The sequence below is a fragment of the Zonotrichia leucophrys genome, chromosome 4 (genome assembly GCF_028769735.1).
Source record: "Zonotrichia leucophrys gambelii isolate GWCS_2022_RI chromosome 4, RI_Zleu_2.0, whole genome shotgun sequence".
In the NCBI taxonomy this organism is placed as follows: Eukaryota; Metazoa; Chordata; class Aves; order Passeriformes; family Passerellidae; genus Zonotrichia; species Zonotrichia leucophrys.
This window is the reverse complement of record NC_088173.1, coordinates 4,361,484-4,373,696: the sequence shown is the minus strand read 5'-3', so window position 1 is coordinate 4,373,696 and position 12,213 is coordinate 4,361,484. Positions and strand designations below refer to the sequence as shown.

The 12,213-nt window shown below is 39.4% G+C and overlaps 1 protein-coding gene across 4 annotated transcripts in view; it reads left to right on the top strand.

Moving 5' to 3' along the window:
* Nucleotides 1-12,213, top strand: part of RFC1 (replication factor C subunit 1) — a 33,537-nt gene that overhangs the window by 17,538 nt on the left and 3,786 nt on the right. For all 4 annotated transcript variants that reach the window (XM_064710282.1, XM_064710283.1, XM_064710280.1 and 1 more), the window contains 15 exons: nt 1,641-1,718; nt 2,035-2,122; nt 2,218-2,450; nt 3,512-3,619; nt 4,129-4,308; nt 4,810-4,914; nt 5,873-6,269; nt 7,176-7,285; nt 8,626-8,740; nt 9,182-9,270; nt 10,293-10,430; nt 10,822-10,917; nt 11,080-11,178; nt 11,611-11,765; nt 11,885-12,002. In XM_064710282.1, coding sequence (XP_064566352.1) covers nt 1,641-1,718; nt 2,035-2,122; nt 2,218-2,450; nt 3,512-3,619; nt 4,129-4,308; nt 4,810-4,914; nt 5,873-6,269; nt 7,176-7,285; nt 8,626-8,740; nt 9,182-9,270; nt 10,293-10,430; nt 10,822-10,917; nt 11,080-11,178; nt 11,611-11,765; nt 11,885-12,002 — 2,109 coding nt within the window. The remainder of the gene's footprint in view (nt 1-1,640; nt 1,719-2,034; nt 2,123-2,217; nt 2,451-3,511; nt 3,620-4,128; nt 4,309-4,809; nt 4,915-5,872; nt 6,270-7,175; nt 7,286-8,625; nt 8,741-9,181; nt 9,271-10,292; nt 10,431-10,821; nt 10,918-11,079; nt 11,179-11,610; nt 11,766-11,884; nt 12,003-12,213) is intronic.

Here is a 12,213-nt window from a genome sequence, read left to right as displayed (position 1 = left end):
GTAATAAAATTCATCAATATGTGCAAGCCTGGTCACACAGTTATTTTTATAGGCATTATTTCAGTTATGTAAATAGAATGTATCACTTAGTCTGGATAGAGAGAAGATAGATTTTCTCTGTCTGTGCAGCTGATCTGCTTCTAATAATCCTGCCTTTCACACAGAATTCACTTTCTGCTTCCTCATGTTTTGATGGTGTTATGTTTTTTTTCATTCTCTGGAGTAAAAAATTAAAAATCATTGCCATCCATGATCTGTCTTACATGTCTTTTAAATTTTCTTATAGTTGAGAAATATGTGAATGGCTCTTACATGTCTTAAACTTTCCTATTGGAATCAGTACTACTATGAGGGGAAGGTACACATATTTACTTGCTTTTGGGAAAACTTGATTTCCCCCATATATTTGTAATATTGAGTATTGTTTGAAATAAGTAGATTGTACAGATAAATCTGCACCTCTGAAAGTAAGGATGAGAGAGAGTGAATCCAGCTTTACCCTACTAGAAAGTTAAACAACCTGTCAGGAAAAATAAGATGATGTCTTTATTTGAATTGATCTTACCCATAACAGTCAGAGTTTGTGTGCACCCCAGTACTTTGTATCAGGGGTGTCTCTGCCTCAGTCTGCTTTGCACTGGGTGCTCTCTGCCCTTTCCCTTCCTCACTGTACCCAGGGAAGGTTTCACTGTATGGACACATACCAGCAATGCCTGTGGCATACTGGTTTTATAAAGTCATCCATTGGGTTCTTAGAGCATGGCATGTTGGATTTCAATTATGAAAGTAATTTTGTGTTTTCTTGTTGAAACAATGGTCAGTATTTATTGGCAGTAATGAACACTATTCATGAATAGAAAAGGTTTTCCCCAAGGTGCCGTATTGCACAGGAAAGGTAACCAAAGGATCAGTTATCAGTGGAGATGTCAGGTTTATGTTGTTAAGTGAAATAAAAATGAAGCCAAACTGACTTTGATGAGGTTTTTTTACAACTAATAAATAACTCTCACAGATGTTGTGCACTGTTTGTTTTTACTGGTTCTTCCATCAGAGAAAATCACTTGTATAAGTAATAGAAAGTTAAAGTATATTTGCTTCCCTAAAGTAAATAGAACTGACACCAAGAGCAGGGCTAAGGGCAGTAGTTAAGTTCTCCAGAACAGAATTTTTAATGTACATTTTTTGGTAATAGTAAATGAGAATAAAGCATTCATTCTGGAGATACTATAATTTTTAACAGGCATTGTTACTACTTGTCTTTTGGGACTGCTTTTGATAAAGCCAGCAGGTTACATGTTGTTGCAGGCTGTTTGTTGTGAGGTGCAGCCTTCAAAGTTTGATTATTTAAAATAAAAGGGTACACAACAATTAAATATATGAATGAAGAACTCATTTGAAAACAGCTTATACAGGCATAATAATGTTTCTAGTGCAACAAGTCCATTTTTCTCACTAGATTTAAGTAGTCTTGCTTTCTGGGGGAGACAAGTAATTCTTCAGTGCTGTTTCCAGAAATTTATTTGCCTCTGATAGGACACCCTTTTTCTAGCTATGTGCTCACTTAAAAGTTTTTGTAAAAATACACTAGAGTTAGAACTTGTTTGGCATTAGCCTAAAAATCTTTTTTTTTTTTCTTTCAGCTGGAGAGACAGCTGCATGATGATGAAGAATTTGCTAGAACTCTGGCCATGTTGGATGAAACACCACAGAAGAAAAAGGTTGAATTCTTTTTAAACTTACACTTTTAGGAGTTGCATTGCTGGGAGTGTTCTTATTTATACACCTTTGTTTTGAGACTTCCATACAAATGCATTAAAAACAGCAGGAAAGTGTTTTCATGGAAGCAGCATACTCACTCTTATACTGCCCTCCTGGCTTCTCCTTGCTCAGTAAAGCATTGTCCTGCCTAATCAGACAGTGTGTGCTGGATGCCTCTGTAGGGATGGTATTTAAGTTCCAGTCCCAATTCACTGAAGAGTGTTGCTGTGTCCCTGGGACACACATCCCTGACTTTGGCATTGTGTGTTTGCTTAGGCTCGGAAAAACACAGAAGGAGAGCAAACAGGACAGAGCATCAACAGCAGCCCCAGTACAACAGCAGGGTGCAGGCAGTCAGAAAGAGGTAGGACACAGAAACTGAACAGCATTGCACTAATTTATAATATTAATGAGATACATTTTTGTATATGAACTCTTCTCTCTCTGCCTCCTATCAAGTGAAAGCAACAGACTCAGCTGGTGCAGCCACGAATTACTCTGCGAAGCCACCAACTAAATCTGAACAGTTGAAAGGTTCTCGTTTACCCCCACAATCATCTAATGGTAGAAAAGAAGAGATTGCTGAAAAGGAAAGAGGTGCTCAGAATTCACTATCAAGAGGAAAAGCAGCTTCAGGGAAAGAAGAGAAGACAACACCAAAGAAGGAGAAAGTTTCTCCCAAGAAGACTGAGGTAGGAGCTATCAAAATTACTTTAGGTGTCTTGGTGGAGTTTGCAGGAAAATAGTTTTCATTTATTATAGGTGTCACTGTTGTAACTTGGTGCTTTGAATCTCCTGAGCATCTTTTAAGATTTTGAATTCTGGTAAGACTGTAAGTTCCTTCCTTACAGCAGTTGTAAAACTAAGTGGAAACAATTATCTGACAAAGTGTAAATTAAACAGATGAAGGACCTGAGGTTCTGTAATGCCCATTAAGGTGTGCAGGTACACTGCAAAATCAGTTCTGTGCTTTCTCTTGTTTAACTTGGCTGGAAAATGCAGAATGCAGGAATTCTGACACTTAGTGAGTACAAACTTACTGATGTCAGTGTGGTGGCCTAAGGATCTCTTCTGTGGTTAAAATGATGGGTGGCATTGTTTAGGTATTTGTATTTCTCTCCCTAGTCTCCTGTTTTTTCTTATTATTGATATGCTATGTAAGAATAGAATTTGGGGTTTTATATCTGATTCAGTAGCTGTATTTGTTGAGCACTGGCAGTTACTGGCAACATTAAAATGTACTTCTTAATCATAGAGTATGAAGTACCCCATTTTGACAATTAAATAGCAATTGTAATTAGAAGGGAGAGCCTGCACCTCCTTTTGAGGTGAGTTTTTAACAGTTGTTTGCTGATTGACAAGCTTAAGTGTCTCTTAAAGTGTACTTCATAGTATTTCTACTTTTATATAAGTGCAGATCACAAATAGGATGTGAATTTTAAGTGACAATGTAAGAGTTGAGTGAGCGTGTATATGTGCAATAGGTGAATCTACAGAAACCTGCCAATAAACAATGGATACATATTTTTTAAACTCTCACATTTTTGAAGTATTTTTAAAAGGAAAACACCTCAACACAAGCACCAAAAGGAGAACGAGATTCAGTATTGCATGATAATAGATTAAAAACAAGTGATAGAACTTGGTTTTCCTTTGGTGCATGAAAATGTCTTAAGCTGTGAAGCTTGGGTTTGTTCTGCTGTTTTTATATCTGTAATATGTATATAAGTTTTTTTTTCCTCTCCTGACCCAGTCTATAAGTCCTGAGGACTCTGAAAAGAAGCGAAACAATTACCAAGCTTACCGGAGCTTCCTTAATCGTGAGGGCCCCAAAGCACTGGGCTCCAAAGAGATACCTCAGGTAAGCTTGGCTGCAGGATTCTATAAATGATGTGGAGTGTTTGGTAAACCTACTGCTGTAAGTAGTTTAAAAAACATCAACTTAACTGTTAAAGACTGGTATTTTTTTTCCAGTAGGAAGAATGTATTAGAAAAACATAAATTGTAATGCTAAGCAGTGACTAAGTAAGGAAGTGTACTAAAGAATTGGTACTCAGAACTTGGTTTAGGAAGTCATGATCATTAAAAATAGTTACTGGTATTAAAGTTGAAGATTGCTTTCACTCAATTGATTCATATGCTATGCTTGAAGCACGGAGTGCTACAAGTATGGTCAGGTAAACAATGTGTGGAGTTTGTTGGTTTACCCATTGGAACTTTTAGAACTATTACCTACCTAGGTACGATAGTCTGATCTGTAAAGCTTCATAGGGTACTTGATGTGGTAGAGGGCTAAAATAGCTGATGGTTAAGAGCCGTTTGGGTGAATTGTATCAGTAATGGCATTTTCTGCAATGCTCTGGTGCTCAGGGAGCTGAGAACTGCTTGGAGGGGCTGACATTTGTGATTACGGGAGTTCTGGAGTGCATTGAGAGGGATGAGGCCAAGTCTCTGATTGAGCGTTACGGGGGAAAGGTGACCGGCAATGTCAGCAAGAAAACAAATTACCTGGTGATGGGCCGGGACTGCGGCCAGGCCAAGTGTGAGAAGGTGAGTGGGCTCCTGCCTGGCCAGAGGCAAAGGGCAGCTCAATTGTTCCTCTCTTACCTGTTCATTTCCAGTATCCCTGCCACAAAGTGCATCTTCAAAATGAAAAGTTGCCAAGTGGCTTACAGCTTTGTTTTGTTTTTACTTCTGTGCATACATACAACACACAGAGATGTCTATATCTATGTCTATATCTATGTCTATATCTATGTCTATATCTATGTCTATATCTATGTCTATATCTATGTCTATATCTATGTCTATGTCTATGTCTATATCTATGTCTATATCTATGTCTATATCTATGTCTATGTCTATGTCTATGTCTATATCTATGTCTATATCTATGTCTATATCTATGTCTATATCTATATCTATATCTATATCTATATCTACTCTTGTTGTGTTCCTAGTCATAGTTTTTTTACTAGAAAACACTTTGAAATTAATTACAGAAATCCTAATATAATGTGATTTCACATTTAATTCTTTCTTTTGCTCCAGGCATCAGCTTTAGGTACAAAAATTATTGATGAGGATGGTCTGTTTGATCTTATTCGAACTATGCCAGGCAAAAAGTCAAAATATGAGCTGGCAGCTGAAACAGAGGTATGCTTTTTTTGCTTTAGTTTGTTTTTAATTGAAAGGAGTTTGTCTTCTCTTCCAGTAACAACAATCATCAGTTTGACCTTTTAGGTTAAAAGTGAAAATTTTTTGTTTGTGCTGAAAACAAATGACTCAACTTGGGAGCTAAAGATTATTTTCATGCTCTGACATTATTCTGCATTTTAGGTACCTGACAGAGCAGGTAATTCCATCTCCTTAGATGGTATTGGGTTGAAACAAGGAGTATTCATTCATTCATTCATTCTCTGGAATAAGTAATTGTGACTGATACCACATGGTACCCAGACAGGCCCAGAAATACGTAAACTATTTGTATGCATAACAGATCTTTTCTTTATGTGGTACTTGAACTACAGATATTAAAGGGATTTTTTTTCAGGCAATACCAAAAAAGAGGTAACAAGTTTTTTGTGCACATTTAAATTTAGCTTGTAGTGGCTGATAGAATGTTATTAGAATCTCTGTTAGCTCTAATGTGTGGTGCATTCATTACAGACATGACTTATTTATGCAAAGATACCATTGGTGTCCCAGGGAAAAGCAACTCTGAACTTACTAGCTATCACTTATGCTCCCTTTGAATTGTTTTGGGTTGAGCAACTTTTGCAGGAGTTTCAAGGGTGTCTGACCCTTTTGTTCCAACCTTAGAGTCATCAGTTTAGCACTGTAGGATGCCTCAGGCTTTGTGAATTAGGGGACTCCTTTTGGAATGACAGAACACTTCCCACCTCTTTTTTGTGGGTTGTACTATGGAACTTGGTGATGTTGTGTTTAGCTGTGCTTTATTTCTCAGAAAGTATTTCTGTATCTGCTCTTGAAGTTTTTTAATCAATACATAAGCTTTGTCACTTTCTAAGCACCCTGTAATTGCTAAAATAAATATGCTGTTTATTTACTGTATTTTTCCTTTAATTTCTTTTTAATATTTTATTTTCTTAAGGCAAAGAAAGTGGAGTCAAAACCCAAAAAGACACCAGAGAAAGCTGAGGCTGGGAAAAGGAATTTTAGCCCCTACAAAAGGGAAGCTAATAATAAAAAATACAAGTCTACTCCTGAAAAAGGAGAAACCATCAGATCTGTCAAGAAAGAAACCACTGCTGTTCGAAAACTTACGGACTTCAAACGTCAGACTGTAGAGGAGAAAGAAGCCCCAAAACCTAAGGGGAACTTGATTTCTGAGGTTAATGAAGATGGCACAGAGAAATTGCTGTGGGTGGATAAATATAAGCCTGTATCTCTTAAGGCAATTATTGGACAGCAGGGTGAGCAGAGCTGTGCCAATAAACTGCTCCGATGGCTCAGAAACTGGCACAAGAACACCTTGGAAGATGGACAAGGTGACTGGCCTGCTTAATTTGCTCTGTGTTCTTTCATGGTAATCATGGCCTTGGTTCCCTGGACCACTGAGGGCCTGGGTGGTAGCAGAGCAGCTCTAGAAATTGGGAATAAGGCTGCACTCAGATGTGTTTTTAGCAGCAATTGATCCCGAGGTTTTTTAGGTGAAGTAGTTGTTCATTTACTACCCACCTCCCCACCTGAAAAAAGAGCAGAAAAATGTGTCTTAAAAGATTTTTTTCCCCAAGTCTTGAGTTTTCATTTTTACAAAAAACCCTAAAATATCCTACTGTGATGTATCTAAAAATGGTCTTGTGTTGAACCTACTGTTTTCTTCTTCAGCAAGAGGAAATAGGTTAGGCCTGGCCAACAGTGAAGATACAGGATAACAGTGAAGATACAGGTCTAAAGGGCTGCTCTCATGTGTAGGGATGAATTGGCAGGTCCTGCCTCTGGCAAGAAGGGCATGTGTCAAGTAGACAGTTGGTCATCCTATAGACAGGTTTTTCTGTGTTTAAAAGAGGGTTTAAGTTCAGCTCTAGTAGATAGTGGGATTTTGTATGGGGCGTGTTTGAGGTTTGGCTTAATTTGTTTGTGGTGGTGTGTGAGTTTGGTGATGTTTTTGGTTTTTTATGTGTATGATATGGTGGTGAGGAAATTACATCAATAACACTTTTTGGTATTTTTCAGTTCAAAATCACTGTGAGTTGTAATCTGCAAGCTGGTTTAAGCTGCTTTTACCTGGGTAGTTAGGATGCAGCTGTGTGTGCATCTTTGGATGTTCTTCTTGGTCCTTAAATGAGGAAAAATTCCAATGATGCGTGATATGTTTAGGAGCATGCAGTTTGTTTTATAATGACATACCTAGGTAAAACCTGAATTGTTTTAATTTTTTTTTTTTTTTTTAGCAAAACCCAGTAAAACTGGAAGCAAAGATGATGGGTCAGGCTTTAAAGCAGCATTACTTTCTGGTCCACCTGGAGTTGGTAAAACTACTACAGCTGCTTTGGTTTGTAAGGTGAGTTCATAGTGATGGTTTTTCCCAACACTTTTTTGTTACATATTAATTCTGAATCTGGATACAGGTACAGTGTGCAGGTGGGTGTGCTCTGAATGACAGGGTCTGCTCTCAGCCAGGTTGCACCTGCTCAGAACAGAGTTACAGGTGAAACTGTGTGACTGTTTGGATGCCTTTATCAGGTCTGAGGTGAGAAGGTACCAAGGGATGTCTGCATTTCTTTCTGTTACACTGAGAGGAAACATACCCCACAGTATGTTGAATAATAGGAAACAGTTTTCCAAAACTGTGAGCATTTAGCACTGGTTCTGCAAGTTGGAGAATATTTGCACTTAGTGGGAGTCCAGTTCTGGCAAGCTTTTTGAAGGGCTAAGGTCATGGTTTTTATATGTCTTAACAGTGAGATATTTCCCAGATTTGTTCTAAATTGAAATGCTACTTCAGGTTGAGAGAAATTGACAGGGCTGTGTGTCCATTTCTAAGTCTGAATTTAGAAATCTGTTGTATAGAGAATCCTTAATCCTTTTCTCTCCCTTCCCCCACTGCATGTCTTTGAGCTCTGTGCCAACAAGTTGATGCCACACCTAGAGCTAGACTAGAAAAGGTGAATGTGCTGTCTTGGGCTCACTTTTTTTCCTCAAAGCATGGTCTTTTCTTCTCTGTTTTCCAACCTGGCTTGCTCTTAGCTGCCTCAGGAGTCTACAGAGCATTTCTCTGTGCTCCACAGGAAATGCCAGCAGAACACACCAATGCTGTGTGTGCTCAGTGCTGTGTTCTGGCTGCCTCTGGCAGCAGAGTTTGCTGATAAAGGAGCAGCTGGGTTAAGCTGTGTCAGGGACTGACGGGAGTGTTAGTGCTGCTGGGGGAGTCATGTGTTTCCTATTGGTCTCTTTCCTGCAGCTTTCAGAGCCATGTGGTATGTTTCTTTGTTATGCAGCTGGAAATACCATGGAGCTTAGCCAGCCTTGGCTCACAGCTCTGTTTCCTATCCCTGCTGGCAGTTCTGTTAATCTTCCAAAATTTAAAATGTGCCACTGACTCCAATGGTTCCGCATCCCCCTCAATTAAAACTAAAACTAACCAAACAAAAAAACCCCTAACAACCAACCAACCAACAAACCCAAAAGAAACAAACAAAAAACCAATTCAAAAACCACAACAAAAAACTCCACCACAAAACAAAACAAAAAATGTCTCTTTTGGGTCTATCTGTTCCACACATGGTTAAAAGTTTTTTTTAATTTTAGAGAAAATGAGTATAAGGGGAGAAATTAATTAAAGCTGTATGATTTGTCACTGATCTGTGTTGACGTTTTATGTGGTTTGTGTGTTTGGATCAGGAGCTGGGGTATAGCTACGTGGAGCTGAATGCCAGCGACACTCGCAGCAAGAACAGTCTGAAGGAAGTGGTTGCTGAGTCACTGAACAACACCAGCATCAAAGACTTCTGTTCTGGTGAGTCTGTTGCTTGAAGCAGACTTTTGTTTTATTAAGAGTCTGCTTAGGGGAAGGACAGAGCTTCCTTATTGCACAACAATGTTAGGAATTTACTTTGCTTGTCTGGTGGAGGGGCCTGGCTCTAATAGGGATGGGTTCATGTAGTAAGCTGTTATGTTTCTTCTTCAGTTTAGAATTAAATCTTGCTACTTCTAGAATGAGTTGTTAATCTGCACAAAGTACTCAAGAACTCTGCAGTTGCTCCTCTGTTCCATGGGACTTGTTTCTAAGAAAATAACATGAGGTTATAGTCTGGTCTGTGAACATAGATTCATGTGATCAAGTGGCAGAGCCACCACCTCAGTAGCCTAGGGTGGTGTTACCTCACTTAGCATTGGGTAAAACTCTGAGCAGACTCCTTTGTTCTCATCTCATTTTCTTATCCATATTCATTTCCAGGTGCATCTTCATCAGTTAGCGGGAAGCATGTATTGATCATGGATGAAGTGGATGGTATGGCAGGCAATGAAGACAGAGGAGGGATTCAGGTGAAGCCACTGTAGTTCCTAGCTAATGCCATTGCCAAGAGTGTGTGCCATATATAGCACAAGATAGTCAAGCCACTCTGTCCTCAGCCCATGGTCCATAAACAAACTCTGCAGAGTACAGTCTGACACGTTTTAGAAGCCTGTTTTTTGTGTAAGAGTTGTGCCTTGGTAGATGGGGGGGAAAGGATATTCGTGTAGAAGAAGCCTGGAGTGCTGAACTTGAGTGTGTGCAGTTTAGAACAGGTACATTTATCCTAAGGGGTCTCTAAGGTGACATCTCCCTGCAGTGGGAGGCTCATAGTCTGGCTGTTGCTCTTTTGCATAGGCAGTAACACTGAGTAACTAACGTGTGGCATAGGCAGCAGCACCCTTTGTTCTCCTCAGTAGCTCCAGTTTTAGCTTCTGAGGATTTCCTAGAGTCACGTGCAGTACTTTGGTGCTAAAGGCCATACAGATTTTTAGTTTAGATGCAGGTATTTTCATTGTAGGAATGAAACTGAACTGATTTTCACCTTCACTAGAGCTAGCAAAGTTTGTTCTGGTAAGCCTAAAAATGATGAAGCCTCTTGGAGCAGAGATGAGCTGATCTTATTACTTTCTGCCTTTTCATTCTTTGTGGCAGGGTGCAGCCAGAAAGCTGTGTGCCCCCTCTGGGCATAAGCCAGGTCAAACTGGCCTTTGGAGAAATGAGTCTAATTCTGTAGGTGGACAGTTGTGCTCTGGGCTATTGGTCTTCATTGCTTCTTCAAGACAGTTCCAAACATAAAAACTGCTGGAAGTAGACAGTGGAGGTGGGTAGGCAGCAGGTGTCTTGCAGCTGAACAGAACAGGAAGTGGAAAAACGTAGGTGAGGGGCCAGGTTTGCACTGTGTAGAAAAGTGACTACAGCAGGAGTGTTGAACTTGGCAGCTGTCAAGGATCTGATTTAAGGCAGGGACTAAGGACAGGCTGCTTGGTATGACATTCTAATTGTTCTCATGATGCAGGTTATGTGATGGCACTGTCACGTGTTTAAATTGCAGGAGCTGATTGCTTTGATCCGGCACACGAAGGTTCCCATCATTTGCATGTGCAACGATCGCAACCACCCCAAGATGCGCTCCCTGGTGCACTACTGCCTGGACCTGCGTTTTCAGAGACCTCGGCTGGAGCAGATCAAAGTAAGTGGCTGTGGCTCTGTGGGCTGCACTGAATTGCCATCAGGAACTTCAGTTTTCTTGTGGCACAGTTTATTCAGAATTGGATACACCACTTCATCTCAGCGAGTAACTGCTTTTCAGAATGAATTGCCTGAGTTGCTCTTCCCAAAGTCTTTTGGATTTTAGATGTCTGTCTTAAGAATATATCCAAAATTGGTTTTTATAAACAAACGTGCTCTTTTTTACACCAGTGGTAAATGATGGCTTATGATTATGAGAGAAAATTTCAGCTATATGTGCTTTAAAAATTTAGAAAAATATGCAGTGTTCTTTCATAGATGTGTCAGTATTTTCTGCTGGGGCAAGAACTCATAGGAATTCTCTAGTGACAGTTTCCCAATTGTGATTACAGGGTGCCATGATGTCTATTGCATTTAAAGAAGGTTTAAAAATTCCCCCACCTGCTATGCAAGAGATAATCCTGGCAGCAAATCAGGACATCAGACAGGTCAGTACCCATTCAGCATTAGTGACCATTCAAATAGCAGATTATGTACATTGAATTCAAAGTATTTGAACAGTATTCTTATGTATAAAGATCAGGCTGTTACTGCTGGAGTCTTCCATTTAAGTTCTATTATGCTACAAAATTGTCAATTTTGTTCCCTAGGTTTTACATAATCTTAATATGTGGTGTGCAAAAAACAAATCACTGACTTATGATGAGGCTAAAACAGATGCCAGCAGAGCCAAAAAAGACATCAAACTGGTAAGTGTCAAATACTGGATTGGCTTACACTGTCATATTCTGATGTAATCACTTGGCTTCATAAGCATCTTTTGAACTGAAACACTGAATAAAGCCTAGGTGCCAAGAGCTATCACATTTGCCACAAACAGTTGAAGAGTAGTATATCCAGGACTGAATATAAATTTTGGTATACTCTTCTCTTACATAAGATGCAGTTATGAAGCTCATACTTCCCATCCTTTGTTCTCTCTTTAGGAGATAATTCTCTTAATACCAAAAATAAATTACAGTTCTTAAAACTGGTAAAGTTCTAGGGTGGAAATACTGAATGAGGAGCTTGTACTGATGAGTGGAGATACTTCTGGGTACTGATTTTGTTGATACTGTGCTGTGTTTTACTTTTTGTGTTGACCTTCTAGCTGCTGACTTCTTGAAATGCCATTTATTTAGGGCCCCTTTGATGTGGTCCGGAAGGTTTTTGCTACTGGAGAGGAGGCTGCTCGTATGTCTCTTATAGACAAATCAGATCTTTTCTTCCATGATTATTCACTGGCACCTCTCTTTGTCCAAGAGAACTATGTGCATGTGAAACCAGCTGCTGCTGGGTGAGTTACTCCAAACCCTAAATTGACATAGGTTTTTGTGACGGGGAGTCAAAGTAGGCGAAAACCTATCTGGATATTTCTGCCTTTTAACAAGGTCAACTTCATTTTTTTTTCCCCAGAGGTAATTTAAAAAAGCACTTGGTGCTCTTGAGTAGAGCAGCTGACAGTATATGTGATGGTGATATAGTGGACAGACAGATTCGTAGCAAGCAGAACTGGAATCTTCTTCCAACACAGGTGAGCACTTAACACTCATTTTATGTTCTTCAAGGGGCAGGGGGAATGTCCAGTGTTAGAGGTGGATCTGTGGAAATTGGTGTTTCAGTGTAGTTACATGATCTGTACAGTTTGTACTTCATGTAGTTTTTTCTGTTCCACTGGTGATCAGAAGAGTTTCCTATATCCATATTGTTGAGCCCATGCTGCAACATGAAATAAAATCTTCTGA